The sequence below is a fragment of the Babylonia areolata genome, chromosome 29 (assembly GCF_041734735.1).
Source record: "Babylonia areolata isolate BAREFJ2019XMU chromosome 29, ASM4173473v1, whole genome shotgun sequence".
In the NCBI taxonomy this organism is placed as follows: domain Eukaryota; kingdom Metazoa; phylum Mollusca; class Gastropoda; order Neogastropoda; family Buccinidae; genus Babylonia; species Babylonia areolata.
In genome coordinates, this window is record NC_134904.1 from 35,860,073 (window position 1) to 35,875,908 (window position 15,836).

General features: G+C 39.5%; 1 protein-coding gene across 1 annotated transcript in view; it reads left to right on the forward strand.

The window, feature by feature from the left end:
* Window positions 1–271: 271 nt before the first annotated feature.
* LOC143274796 (sacsin-like) overlaps window positions 272–15,836 on the forward strand; it is a 28,821-nt gene continuing 13,256 nt past the window's right edge. Inside the window, exons 1-4 of the mRNA XM_076578723.1 lie at window positions 272–358; window positions 4,408–4,520; window positions 7,907–8,032; window positions 11,972–12,119. Of these exons, the coding sequence (XP_076434838.1) occupies window positions 355–358; window positions 4,408–4,520; window positions 7,907–8,032; window positions 11,972–12,119 (391 nt within the window). The 5' untranslated portion in view covers window positions 272–354. The remainder of the gene's footprint in view (window positions 359–4,407; window positions 4,521–7,906; window positions 8,033–11,971; window positions 12,120–15,836) is intronic.

Below are 15,836 nucleotides of genomic sequence, written 5' to 3' on the forward strand. Positions count from 1 at the left end.
ATGAAAGCATTTCATTTTAAAAATAACGCTATGTGCACTAACATTGATTAAACTGAACCAGCGTGTAAAGAAATCTAGCCAAGTAGAGTAGTAATTTGTATGTATATATATAGGCTATATATATATATATATATATATATAATATATATATATATATATATATATATATATTTTTTTTTTTTTTTTTTTTTTTTTTTTTTTAATAATTTTTTGTTGTTGTGGTAATTGTATGGTAATTTTTACATAGGCGTGGTATTTGATTTTGGGCAGAAAACCCACAGTTTGAATATATGTGAGGTGTAAGCTGAGACGAGTGACTGGTTACAACATTGCCTTCTGCCCGAAGCCGCCACAATGGGTAAGTGCTAGTTGATCTGTATATATATATATCCTACACTTGGAAATGCATTTGCTGTGCTCCAAGACAAGTTTCTTTGTTTGCTTGTTTACTTATTATTTGCAAACTTATTTTGCCTGTGCAGTTACAACAGGCCAGCCTTTTTGCTTGTTTACTTATTATTTGCAAACTTATTTTGCCTGTGCAGTTACAACAGACCAGCCTTGTTTGCTTGTTTACTTATTATTTGCAAACTTATTTTGCCTGTGCAGTTACAACAGACCAGCCTTGTTTGCTTGTTTACTTATTATTTGCAGACTTATTTTGCCTGTGCAGTTACAACAGGCCAGCCTTGTTTGCATGTTTACTTATTATTTGCAAACTTATTTTGCCTGTGCAGTTACAACAGGCCAGCCTTGTTTACATGTTTACTTATTATTTGCAAACTTATTTTGCCTGTGCAGTTACAACAGGCCAGCCTTGTTTGCATGTTTACTAATTATTTGCAAACTTATTTTGCCTGTGCAGTTACAACAGGCCAGCCTTGTTTACATGTTTGCTTATTATTTGCAAACTTATTTTGCCTGTGCAGTTACAACAGGCCAGCCTTGTTTACATGTTTGCTTATTATTTGCAAACTTATTTTGCCTGTGCAGTTACAACAGGCCAGCCTTGTTTGCATGTTTACTTATTATTTGCAAACTTATTTTGCCTGTGCAGTTACAACAGGCCAGCCTTGTTTGCATGTTTACTTATTATTTGCAAACTTATTTTGCCTGTGCAGTTACAACAGGCCAGCCTTGTTTGCATGTTTACTAATTATTTGCAAACTTATTTTGCCTGTGCAGTTACAACAGGCCAGCCTTGTTTGCATGTTTACTTATTATTTGCAAACTTATTTTGCCTGTGCAGTTACAACAGGCCAGCCTTGTTTGCATGTTTACTTATTATTTGCAAACTTATTTTGCCTGTGCAGTTACAACAGGCCAGCCTTGTTTGCATGTTTACTAATTATTTGCAAACTTATTTTGCCTGTGCAGTTACAACAGGCCAGCCTTGTTTGCATGTTTACTTATTATTTGCAAACTTATTTTGCCTGTGCAGTTACAACAGGCCAGCCTTGTTTGCATGTTTACTAATTATTTGCAAACTTATTTTGCCTGTGCAGTTACAACAGGCCAGCCACAGAAGAGGGAACTGAGGTTGGCTGGGAGAGCGAGCAAGTGTGTGCGTGCGCCGTGTGTGTGGGTGTGATTGTTTTCTTCAGTTTTCTTCAGTTTAACTCACTCAGTACGGCCAGTCCTCTCTTCTCCTCTACACAGACCCCTCGGATATCCAGTGGGTGTCTGAATGACCCAACCTTTAGCTTCCGTCGTCAGAATTGTGGTATTCTTTGTCAACATTCACCAGTTCAGTATAAGAGCCTTCCGCTTGCAGTGTTTTGATGATGGTAATTGGGGTGAAACGCTGTTAACGTCGTCTCTTTTGCCGTTCGTATGGAGAGAGTTAACGTCTATTCACTATAAGTGTTTTTAGACGGAAAGGAGTAAAGTAGTGTATAAAGGAAAGGGAATGCATGTGAATATATTAGTGTTAAAAAAAAAGAAAAAAAAAGTTCATGTTATGTATCAGAGGAAAAGTATATTATAAGAAAAAGTCTAAAGAGGTTGTGGTGTGTATTGAATGAGTTGTCATGGGAAGGAGAATATGTATATGATTGTGTGTGTGTGTGTGTGTGCGCGCGCGGTGAATAAATGCCAGTTTTTAGGCATAGACAGATTTCACATCTCAAGGCCAACTTCTCTTCTTTTTTTTTTCTATACGTTTCTTGGGAACGGTCCAAGGGAGACAAGTTATTTGATTGCCACATGAGTTATCAAACTTGATCTTGCAGTGGAAGTGAATCAGTTGCCACACAATCGAGCGTAAGGTTGTTTATCAAAGTAAATGCCCTGCCTGCAATATCAGAATCTAATGCTGACTGTCGGCATTCTTTGATCAGGATATGTTGAAAATGCAGTGAAACACATTCAGTAGAATGTGCACAAAATTTATTAAGATACACACTTTACTGATTAATTGATTGACTGATTGATATGGGTACTTATGTAGCGCCTATCCTCGGTCAGAGACCAAGTTTTCATGTTACAAACATGAAATCATTTACGCAACAGGCTGCTTACCTGGGTAGTGTGACATTTGAATTACTTCCCTTATGCATGTTATCATTGTTTATCTAAAATATGATTGGTTGGGGACTAGACAGGAAGATGGCAACTTAACGTTCTCTTCAATAAATAGACCTTGTTAATCCACATTTAGTTTCTTATGTGTATATATTGATACAATGAAAGAAACACAACAGGTAGAACCAACTGACGACTGGCATTAGGCGCTCATCATTTGTTTCCTGTGTCATTCAGTCAGATTTCTGGCACGCACACATACACACTCAGACAAACATGTAACATTTAACATTTTACGTGTATGACCGTTTTGTTTATTTAACCCATCATGATCCAAATTACTCACTTTTACTGATGCAAAATGACATGACTGGTGTTGCACAATATTTCAGATTTGAACAGCCAGGATGTTAAGTAGACACTTTTACAAATTATGCAGATACCATGACGGCTGTTGTGCCCATTTTCAGCTTTCACCATACACACTTTTACTGAAGCAGATATCATGACAGTTGCTGCGAATAATGTTGATGTTTTATATACTGCTTACATTCATTAGTGGGTGTTTTCTCTTGTCAGATTAACAACTTCACTTTCATGAAGCCAATGAAGTATAGTTTTTCTTCAACTGTACTTCTGTTTATTTCAAATATTCATCTCTGATTCCACATTCCATCTACCCTGTTTCCCACCTCATCATTCAACTCCACCCCACCCACCCCTGCCCACTTTATGCACCCACCTTTTCATTTAAAAAAAAAAAAAAATTTTCTTACTGATGACATTCAAATGTGAAAATTATGATACTTTAACTAGATGTCTACAGACACCAGTACATGGGATAGGATGTGGAAAAGAGTTAATTCCCTACCACTCTCTCCTACCTTTTTATCTTTTTACATTTTTTTTTTCATTAGATGATAGCATTTGAACGAAAAATTGAAGTAAATACTTTACAACAAGATACGTGTCTACTGTGAGCAGCGTGTGTGACGGAACATCTCCCAATATCGCTCCATGTTACGAAATTTGTGTTGCTTCTTGTCAAAAATACCCTGAAATATATTTATCCAAATATTTTTTGTACTGTTTAGGAATCTGTATGTTTTAAATGATTGGGGTTTTTTTTTGTTTGTTTTTTTTTTTTGGGGGGGGGGGGGTTCATGTTTATCTTTTGTAATGAGTATGTATTGTTTGTTGTTGGTTTTTTTATGTGTTGTTTTTTTTTCATTTGTTTTCTTTTGTTTTTTGTATAGTGAGCTAATAGTATCTATTGATATGTGTTTTGCAGTGATTGTTGAGGAAAGAGTATGAATTATGCTGTGTTTCATGGTGAAAGGAAAACAACAAGAACACACAACACCACCACCACCACCACCAACAACAACAACAACAGTACTCTTCCTTCCTCCTCCTCCTCCAGCTTCGGCTAGCCAGGACATGATGAAACATACACTTTCACTGATGCAACTGTGACTAGACTGTCGTGCTTTTGTTATTCACACTGTAAAAACACAGACACCGTACCATTCCGTTTCTTTTTTGTTATATTCTCTTTTTTTTTTTTTTTTTTTTTCTTTTTTCTTTTTTTTTTTAAGCTGAGACTTTGGCATTTCAATCAGGGATGATTTAAAGAAGATGTCTGTTACAGAATCCGAGTCAGAGAGATGTTGCTAGCATGAAAGTGGGTTGCCCAGATTTTGCCGAGTGGCGGCAAGGCCGTGGTGAATAGAAGGAGGTTTTTCTCCCCTTAAAGGTCAGAATGCATCCGGTGCCTCGGTGGGCAGTTAGTTCTGGATCTACATAGGCACGTGAAAAGATTATATTCTAGCTACCGTAGTAGCTATAGTCATTACAACTACATTGTTTTGTGCACTTTTTCAGCTTCGGACAGTGAGGACTCTGAGGGGGAGGACCTGTCGATGATACGACCCAACCTCATCAGGGAGCTGCGCAATGTGTTGGACCAGTATCCTGACGATGCGCAGATACTGAAGGTATATCGGTTGCCGCCATGGCGTTTACCACACACACACACACATTCAAAAACTCACACACACACACACACACACACACACACACACACACACACACACACACACACACACAAACACACACACACACACACAGACTAATAAATCATGTCATTTAGGAACTGAGCTGATTTTGGAGAAAAGAAATTCTTTTAGGAAAATGATTTGTTGATCCTTCCCAGCCACATAGCTCAGGGGAAAGAACTCCTGAAACATGACTGTGTGAACATTCTCTACCATTTTCAAACACTGTCCGGTTTGGGTATTAACTCACTCAGTACGGCTAGTCCTCTCTTCTCTTCTACACAGACCCCTCGGATGTCCAGTGGGTGTCTGAATGACCCAACCTTTAGCTTCCGTCGTCAGAATTGTGGTATTCTTTGTCAACATTCACCTCCAGTATAAGAGCCTTCCGCTTGCAATATTTTGATGATGGTAACTGGGGTGAAACGCTGTTAACGTCGTCTCTTTCGCCGTTCATTAATCTGTTTGGGGCCGAGTCGAAACGAGTACACAGAATGTAAGAAAAATATACAGACAAGCCGCATACAACAAAATAAGGCCAAATGAACACGCTTAATAGACAAAAAAAAGCGCAAGACGAGACAGAGCGAAAACCTGACAAGATGGCGTGGAGAGCCTTGGCCTCGGAATGATTCAGCGCTTATAGCTTTTAGAGGCGTTTGATTGGCTAAGAGCGGACCAGGCAAAGAGGGGCGTCTTTTCACTGTTAGCCGCGCAAAATTTGGCCAAGCAGAGCAAACCGATAGGCCTAGTTTGCATCAGTTTGACATGGTACAGTATATGTATCACCAAACATGGAGTATAATACAAACTCCTCCTATTCATTTAGACTTTTCAAGCAGCTGTGGAACAACACATCATGCCATATGAGTTTTCTGTGAGAAAAAAAAAGTAAAAGATTATTGATTGGAAGAACAAATTACCTGTGCTTAATTAACCACAGCATTCAGATTTTAAAGAAATATATTCTGAAAGTGGTTGGTTTTTTGTTGTTGTTTTTTTACCATTTATTATAAATGTTATTTTCTTCAGGTATTGAATGAGTTTACATGTCACCACAGAGAGAACAACCTTAATTTCACACTGAAATTTCATGCGACAAAAAGGTAAAAGGTAACACAACAGAATGCTGTGTGTGTGTGTGTGTGTGTGTGTGTGTGTGTGTGATGTTTGTTTTGATTTGTTTTCAGTTATATCTTACCTGCAGGCTTGCAAGTTAATGCTGGAGTTCACCAATAGTTCAGTTAAAGCTTAAAATGTTGAAGGCTTTGATTTTGTTTTTCTTCCTACATGAAAAAAAAGGTGTTTTCTCTTCCTGTTTACTGTGCTAACACAAGCTGCCATACACATACAGTGACAAATATTTGAAGGGACTTAGGCAGGTAACAAGGCAGACAACAGTGGTGTTGTCTACACCGGGGCAGATGTTGTAGGTGTGGCTGTCCTCCCTCAGCCATCGCTGGGCCTCCTTCTTAGCTGCCTCGAAGGTGGTGTCAGGGTGAACAGGATCGGTTTTAACGAGCTTGTCGCTGAAAATTACAAACTGCGTTAAATCAGTTTAACGTAGGCAAACATAAATGGAATAGATTTAAAGATGGAATTGCAATGATTCTGCCAGTATATAATACTTGTAGTTTACTGATCTGACAAAAGAGTTATTAACTAATTAGAGTGGAACAGAAACACAAGTTTCCGCTCAGCCAATGCTGTACTGTGATGCGACACTGGGCAAGCCTTGAGTAGTCTGTCTGGCGAGAACACAATGATGTAAGTGGAGTAGGGACAGCGGGTTAGTTGCGAAAACCGTCGCCTGCTGTAGCTCATGTGTGAGCAGTGTTGGAGCAAGCATAGCGCGCTTGGTCACATAATATTTGTATAGCACTGAATCTTGTGCAGAGAGAAATCAAAGCGCTTTCACACCAATTATTCTCACACATGCATAACTCTAAAACTGGAGAAACTGAAGACAAGGAAGAGGCAGGAGAGGGAGGCTATCTTGGGAAGAGGTGGGTTTTAAGGCCAGACTTGAAAGAGCTGAGTGCGGAGACCTGACGAAGCGGAAGAGGAAGTTCATTCCAAATACAAGGTCCGGTCCCAAAACAGAGAAAGAACGGCGGCCAACAGTCGAGTGTTTGAATCTGGGTATGCCAAAACAGAGTGGATCCAAAGCCGATCTTAGTGAGCGAGATAGAGTGTAGAGGTGAAGGCAACCACAGAGATAGGAAGGAGCAGATTTGTGAATACATTTATAACATAGAGTGCTGATCTTGTACTTTATTCTGTGTGAGATGGGGAGCCAGTGGAGATGTTGCAAAAGATGATTGATGTGCTCAGTTTTGTATGCGCTGAAGGGACTGAATGGATGAAGCAGGCAAACTAGACAATATGATAAACCTGAAATCCACGGAGGGGGGGGGGGGGCGGGGGGGGGGGGGGGAATTTAGTGATATCAGGCATACAATTGGCTTTCTCCCAGAGAGAGAAAGTTCAAAAGGCTCTCAGTTCCAGTCTTTCAAGGGTTTCCATTTCACATTTCATTTTCTGATCTTTGCAAAGTTACTTTCAAATAATGGAAAGGCTGTTTAGTAGTTATCTATCTGTCAGTCTATCTCTCTATATGTGATTATGTATCACTTGCTGATATTGTATTCTAATCTGATTTATTTATTTAATTCATTTACTCAATTGTCGATTTAGCTGAAAATGTTGGGGTTCTTTTTGTTTTTTATTTTTTTCAGTGTTTGTCTGGATACTAATTCAGTATCAGAATCAGAATCATATTTATTTGTCATGAAAACTGTGTGAATGATTTATGAACACAAAAACAAGAACAACAACAACAAAAGTCTAATATCACTTCAAGTGGAAAGACGTTAAACTGAAGACGAACGAACAACAACAAAAACCAAAACACAACACCCACAACTAAACTAAATGGAAGGTGTTCTAATTAAAGTATGACATATTCTTTGAAACATTCATCTATAAATTTTGCAAGTCGGGGTTGTACAGGGATTGTAATTACACCATTGACTCACTGTATCATTATCATCAAATTTTTTTTTAATTCAGACTTTATATCTGCTAAGAAAACTTTTCATAAGTATCCGTATCAGTGTGTTGCGTCTGTGTGTAGATCAGGCGTATGCTCACTCCCCCCCCAGCCTCCCTTTTTTATTTAGGTGGGGGAGAGGGGGGTTGGGGGGGGGGAGGGTATGTGGGGAGGAGGGGGGGGGGGTGAAAGTAGATGTGTAGTATAGATGGATCAGTTTGTTTGCTTCTGACACCTTCTTGAAACCGAAGCTGTTTTCTTGCTGTGTCTTCAGGAGCTGATACAGAACGCAGAAGATGCTGGTGCGACAGAGGTGAAAGTGTTGATCGAGAGACGGAGCTTCAACCAAGACCTGCCTCCCAAAACTCTGAAGAGACATCCACATCTCAAATTCTTTCAGGTGTGTGTTATATATCATCTGTGTTCTTCAGTTTAACGTCTGTCCATATAAAGTGATTTTGGATGTCTGTCCATATCTTGTATTTTAGACATCTGTCCACATTGCCAGCACGTTCATATGTATCATATTGTATTGGACAACTTTTTTTTTTTTTGCTGCCCCATCATCTGCACCATTTCAGTGGCATTACTCCCACGCCGCTCATTTAGATTCTCCCATACACGACCACACCCAGGTTTGTCTGTCACAGTTCCATCGTCGGCAGTCCACAGGGAACCATCGATGTTAGGTCGCCAGGAGGCCACACACCAGAGGAGACTGCTGCTGAGTCACTTTGGTGGTGTTCAGTGGTGCATGTTCTGATTCAAGGTACTTAGGACACCACCTGCTAAGCCCCCTACTAACAACAATAATAGCTTAGTTGCGGAGCCAGACTGAGTGAGCGTCCCTCCCAGAGTGGAGACCGCCACCACGTCCCTCAAACAACAGCCCCCCATGAATCTGCCGACACTGAAGACTTTGACAGGACTCGCCCCAAGCACAGAAGTGGAGGGGTATCGAAACTTAGGTCACCATGAGAGCAGGGCATGAAAGGCCACAGACTTTAAGACTGTTTTGTTTATATTGATGATGATGAAGGAGGAGGAGGATGATGATGACGATGACGATGTTGCTACGGAGGTCCATTTTGGTTTGGGACTGTGTGACAAGGCTGTACTCTACGTTTCCTGTCATTATGATATCCCGGCGTTAACCAGGCTCAAGAAATACAGACACTTGCAGTGTTGGTCAGGTAATTAGAGCAACACACCCAAAGACACATCCTTGAAGTGGATGACACTCAATTGTGTGGTCCCAGTCTCCCCATTTAAACCCACAGCACACTCAACTCTGGGTAGAAGCCGGCCACGGGCCGGAAAAAACCCTCTTCCGCTGGGATTCGAACCCACGTCCTCCCAGCCATCAGTCCGCGACACTGACCACTTCACCATGGCGGCTGGTTGGACAACTTTTTTTAGTCACAACAGATTTTTTCTGTGTGAAATTTGGGCTGATCTCCCCGGGCAGTGACCACCCATATGGTTGTTTTTGTTTTGTTGGCTTTTTTTTTCTGCATGTAAGAGTATCTGTTTTCCGATCGGCCAGGCAGACAGCCAGGCAGGCAGTTGGAAAAAAGGGATTTGGATAATGTACAATGTGTATATAAACATAGATGTGTGTAGATATACCAGTTAAATGGTGTGTGTGTGTGTGTGCATGTGTGTGTGCGTGTATGTGTGCTTGTTTGTGTGTTTTTTGGTTGGTTTGTTTGTTTGCTTGTGTGAGTGTGTGTGTGTGTGTGTGTGTGTGTGTGCTTGTTTGTGTCTTTTTTGGTTTGTTTGTTTGCTTGTGTGTGTGTGTGTGTGTGTGTGTGTGTGTGTGCGTGCGTGCATGTGTAATATTCTGTGCACATTGGTGTAAATGATGTTAATTTGTGCCTTACTTCTCTCTCTCTCTCTCTCTCTCTCTCTCTCTCTCTCTCTCTCTCTCTCTAATTTCTTGTGTGCATTTTTCTTGAAGTGTATCAGTCAGTGTAATCTTAGTATTGTTCTATGGCTGAGAAATCTTGAGTTTAGAAACATTCATAATCATAAGCAAGAGAATTTATTATAAGTAAATTATGAAAAAAAAATCATCTTCTTCTTTTGTTTATGGGGGAAAAAAAAAAGAGAACAAAGATAAATGATGAGCCAGTGCTTCTTGGAATTCTATCAGGCGCTGTTCAGTGTTAATAGCAGTCATGGGATTGAGAGGGGGGGCATGAGAGAAGTGGAGTCAGTGTTTGCATTACAGTTTTTAAGGAGGAAGGTAACATAATGGTTAAGGCACCCATCTGCCGATAACTAGTGTCCATGAGGTTCAGGGATCAAATCCCTGTCTCGCCCCTTCTTCCCAACTTTGACTGGAAAATTAAAACTGAGCGTCAGAGTCAGTCGGATCAGATGATAAACCAACGTCCTGTGTGCAGCATGCACTTGGCGCACTGAAAAAGAACCCCTGGCAACGTGTGCTCTGATTGGTGCGCAAAAATGTTAAAGCATGTGCTTGAGGTCTGACTTGTGTTTTGGGTTATAATGCTGGACAGGCATCTGCTTAAAAAAAACAAACAAAAAAAACAACATTCGCTCACACTTATGTGTGTTCTTCAATTTAACGTCTATTCATGGAGTGTGATTTTAGATATTAAAAAAAAAAAAAAAAAAAAAAAAAAATCTGTGTATAGATGGATAAGAATTTAATGCAATGGAAGCTGTATACATAAGCAACTATCCAACTGGACTGTGAAGCAAACTTTCAAAAAAAATTTTTTTAACAAAAACAAGAAATTGTCAATAACAACACCTTCAAGGGATCTTTCTGGATAATTGGGTAAAAAAAAAAAAAAAAAAAAAAAAAAAAAAAAGGATGTCAGGCCTCACATTCCAAAAAGTATATGTGTATTAGGAATTCCCCAAACTCCCCCCCCCCCTCCCTCTCCCTCCTCCCACAGTAGCATGTGACATACTCACTAAAAATGTTTTAATTGCATTTAATTAAAATCTGTATACTTGTGAGACAGTTAGCTGTATGTGGTGAGAATAAAATCAAACGACATTCTGAAGTCCAGTTTACCACTTTGTGACATTTCTTGACATGTAGACAGACTTTTGTTCCTACCCACTGTCATTGCTCAATTATTGTTTTCCAGTAAAAATGTATCAGATAAAGACAGTGAACAGCTCACTATTGTACTTCCCATCTCCATATTTCGTACCTTTTTATGAAGTCCATTAAGTACATTTATTTAGCTGTATCTCTCTCTTTTTTTTTCTTTTTTTTTATTCTCCTTCCCGCCCCCCCCCCCCCCCCCCCCCCCACTCCCCACCCCCATTTATTAGGAAAGATTCTTAGATGTAAAGGTATATCCAACAAAATGAGACATTTGTTCTTTCTTGATTGACATTTATGCATGTGTGTGTGTAATGTGTGTGCATGCTTGTGTGCTTCGTGTCTGTTATTGTAAAGTGCTTAGCGGGGTCCATGAGCACTGTATTGATAATGTATTATTATTATTCTTATTCTCAGTTTTGTTGTGCGTGTGCATGTACGTGCATTTGTGTGTGTGCTTTTGTGTGCGTGTGCTTTTGTGTGTGTGTGTGTGTGTGTTTGTTTGATTGTTGTGTGTGTATGTGTGTAGTAGTAGTAGTAGTAGTCTTAAGTTTAACGTAACATCTTGCACTAAGTGATATTAGACGAAAATTTTTAAAAAGTGGGGGGGGGGGGGTGGAGGGCGAGGCGTGGTGGTGGAAACAATATTGGGCAGAGGGTGAAGAATGGTGTGTGTATGTATGTGTGCACGTGTATGTGTATGGTGGGGAAAGATACAGAGCACTGGAAAAAAATAAAACATTAAAAGGGGAGACATAGGCACAATATAGAAGGAAACGCAAACATCAAACACCTATAACAACTATAACAAATGTCCAGTTGGACTATGCAGCAAACCTTCTGCAATAGCAGATAACATCTTGAAATTGTCAAAAATACATTCACAAGAATTTTCCGAGAAGTTTGGTAAAAACGGTTTCAGACTCTGACATTCAAAGAGTATGTGTTTGCTAGAAATAGATTTTCCACATATGCATTTAACATCTCTGCTGAACTTTGTTATAAAAGCGTTCAGCTTTATCCTGTTTGATGACATCTGAATCTGCTTTAATCTGATAAGTTACTGAATGTATTTGATTGATTGATAGATAGATTCTGGTTGTTGAATATTATTTATACTTTTATATAAACTTTGCCATTTTGCTGGTATACTTCCCTGATTTTGCTCCGTGATGCTTTTTCTAGTAAGTGGTACCCCTCTTGTACAGACAATGTGTGTGTGTGTGTGTGTGTGTGTGTGTGTGTGTGCAGGGACCAGCGCTATGTGTGTACAACAATGCCGAGTTCTCTGCCAGGGACTGGGAAGGTATCCGCATGCTGCACACCAGCATCAAAGAGGAGGACCCGCTCAAAGTGGGCCGCTTTGGGCTGGGGTTCAAATCTGTCTTCCACTTGACAGGTACGTACACAGGGCAACTAACATAGTTTTGATTGATTGATTGATTGATATACATAGTGTGTATCTGAAGTTCAAATCTGTCCTCCACTCAACAGATACATAGAACAGAATTCATAGTGTGACCTGCATGACAACATACATAGTGTGTATCTGGAGTTCAAACCTGTCCTCCACTTGTTGACAGGTACATAGAACAGAATTCACAGTGTAAATCTACCTGCATCAGATTTGCCCTCCATTTGATAGGTACAAAAATAGAATTCGTAGAGTGCATCTACCTGCATGACAACATACATAGTGAGTATCTGGAGTTCAAACCTGTCCTCCACTTACTGACAGATACATACATAGTGTGTATCTGGAGTTCAAACCTATCCTCTACTTATTGACAGATACATAGAACAGAATTCATGGTGTGAATCTACCTGCATCAAATTAGTCATCCACTCAACAGATACATAAAACAGAATTCATAGTGTGAATCTACCTGCATCAAATTTGCCCTCCATTTGACAGGTACAAAAATAGAATTCGTAGAGTGCATCTACTTGCATGACAACATACATAGTGTGTATCTGGAGTTCAAATTTGTCCTCCACTCAACAGGTAGATAGAACAGAATTCACAGTGTGAATCTACCTGCATGACAACATACATAGTGTGTATCTGAAGTTCAAATCTGTCCTCCACTCAACAGATACATAGAACAGAATTCATAGTGTGACCTGCATGACAACATACATAGTGTGTATCTGGAGTTCAAACCTATCCTCTACTTATTGACAGATACATAGAACAGAATTCATAGTGTGAATCTACCTGCATCAAATTAGTCCTCCACTCAACAGATACATAGAACAGAATTCATAGTGTGAATCTACCTGCATGACAACATACATAGTGTGTATCTGGAGTTCAAACCTGTCCTCCACTTACTGACAGATACATAGAACAGAATTCACAGTGTGAATCTACCTGCATCAAATTTGCCCTGCATTTGACAGGTACAAAAATAGAATTCATAGTAAGAATCTACCTGCATGATAACATACATGGTGTGTGTCTGGAGTTCAAACCTGTCCTCCACTTATTGACAAATACATAGAACAGTATTTATTGTGTGCATCTACCTGCATGACAACATACATAGTGTGTATCTGGAGTTCAAATCTGTCCTCCACTCAACAGGTACATAGAACAGAATTCATAGTGTGAATCTACCTGCATGACAACATACATAGTGTGTATCTGGAGTTCAAATCTGTCCTCCACTCAGCAGATACATAGAACAGAATTCACAGTGTGAATCTACCTGCATCAAATTAGTCCTCCACTCAACAGACACATAGAACAGAATTCATAGTGTGAATCTACCTGCATGACAACATACATAGTGTGTATCTGGAGTTCAAACCTGTCCTCCACTTATTGACAGATACATAGAACAGAATTCACAGTGTGAATCTACCTGCATCAAATCTGCCCTCCATTTGACAGGTACAAAAATAGAATTCGTAGAGTGCATCTACCTGCATGACAACATACATAGTGTGTATCTGGAGTTCAAATCTGTCCTCCACTCAACAGGTACATAGAACAGTATTTATTGTGTGCATCTACCTGCATGACAACATACATAGTGTGTATCTGGAGTTCAAATCTGTCCTCCACTTAACAGGTACATAGAACAGAATTCACAGTGTTGAATCTACCTGCATCAAATTAGTCCTCCACTCAGCAGATACATAGAACCAAATTCATTGTGTGCATCTACCTGCATGACAACATACATGGTGTGTGTCTGGAGTTCAAACCTGTCCTCCACTTATTGACAGATACATAGAACAGAATTCACAGTGTGAATCTACCTGCATCAAATTAGTCCTTCACTCAACTGATACATGGAACAGAATTCATAGTGTGACCTGCATGACAACATACATAGTGTGTATCTGGAGTTCAAATCTGTCCTCCACTCAACAGGTACATAGAACAGAATTCATAGTGTTGAATCTACCTGCATCAAATTTGCCCTCCATTTGACAGGTACAAAAATAGAATTCTGGAGTTCAAATCTGTCCTCCACTTATTGACAGGTACATACAACAGTATTCATTGTGTGCATCTACCTGCATGACAACATACATAGTGTGTATCTGGAGTTCAAACCTGTCCTCCACTTATTGACAGATACATAGAACAGAATTCACAGTGTGAATCTACCTGCATGACAACATACATAGTGTGTATCTGGAGTTCAAACCTGTCCTCCACTTATTGACAGATACATAGAAAAGAATTCACAGTGTGAATCTACCTGCATCAAATTTGCCCTGCATTTGACAGGTACAAAAATAGAATTCATAGTAAGAATCTACCTGCATGATAACATACATGGTGTGTGTCTGAAGTTCAAACCTGTCCTCCACTTATTGACAGATACATAGAACAGTATTCATTGTGTGCATCTACCTGCATGACAACATACATAGTGTGTATCTGGAGTTCAAATCTGTCCTCCACTCAACAGGTACATAGAACAGAATTCATAGTGTTGAATCTACCTGCATCAGATTTGTCCTCCACTTGACAGGTACAAAAATAGAATTCTGGAGTTCAAATCTGTCCTCCACTTATTGACAGGTACATACAACAGTATTCATTGTGTGCATCTACCTGCATGACAACATACATAGTGTGTATCTGGAGTTCAAACCTGTCCTCCACTTATTGACAGATACATAGAACAGTATTCATTGTGTGCATCTACCTGCATGACAACATACATAGTGTGTATCTGGAGTTCAAACCTGTCCTCCACTTATTGACAGATACATAGAAAAGAATTCACAGTGTGAATCTACCTGCATCAAATCTGCCCTCCATTTGACAGGTACAAAAATAGAATTCTGGAGTTCAAATCTGTCCTCCACTTATTGACAGATACGTAGAACAGTATTCATTGTGTGAATCTACCTGCATGACAACATACATAGTGTGTATCTGGAGTTCAAATCTGTCATCCACTCAACAGGTACATAGAACAGAATTCGTAGAGTGCATCTACCTGCATGACAACATACATAGTGTGTATCTGGAGTTCAAATCTGTCCTCCACTCAACAGGTACATAGAACAGAATTCATAGTGTTGAATCTACCTGCATCAGATTTGTCCTCCACTTGACAGGTACATAGAACAGCATTTATAGAGTGCATCTACCTGCATGACAACATACAAAGTGTGTATCTGAAGTTCAAACCTGTCTTCCACATAGAAGAACAGTATTCATAGTGTGCATCTGTACCTGCATCAGATCTGTCTTCCACTTGACACTGATATGTAGAATGATACACATAGTGATTTTTACACAGAGAAAGCTGCTGTGAAAAAAACCCCACAAAAAACAATACAACCCAAGGCAACCAACCCAACACAGCACAGCACAGCACAGCACAGCACAGCACAGCACACATACATTTACTTGAAATATTAATTTTCACATTTGAGCGTCATCATTTAAAAAAAAAAAAAAAAAAAAAAAAAAACCAGGAAAAAAAAGACAAATAAAAATTTTGGAGTTAAGAGTGAGTTGTATGGTGAGTTTGGGAAAACCAGACAGATGGATGGTGGAAGCAGGGATGAATATTTGAAATAAATTGAATTACATTTGATAGGATAGAATAGAATAGAATATGTCTTTGTTACCAAGTGTACC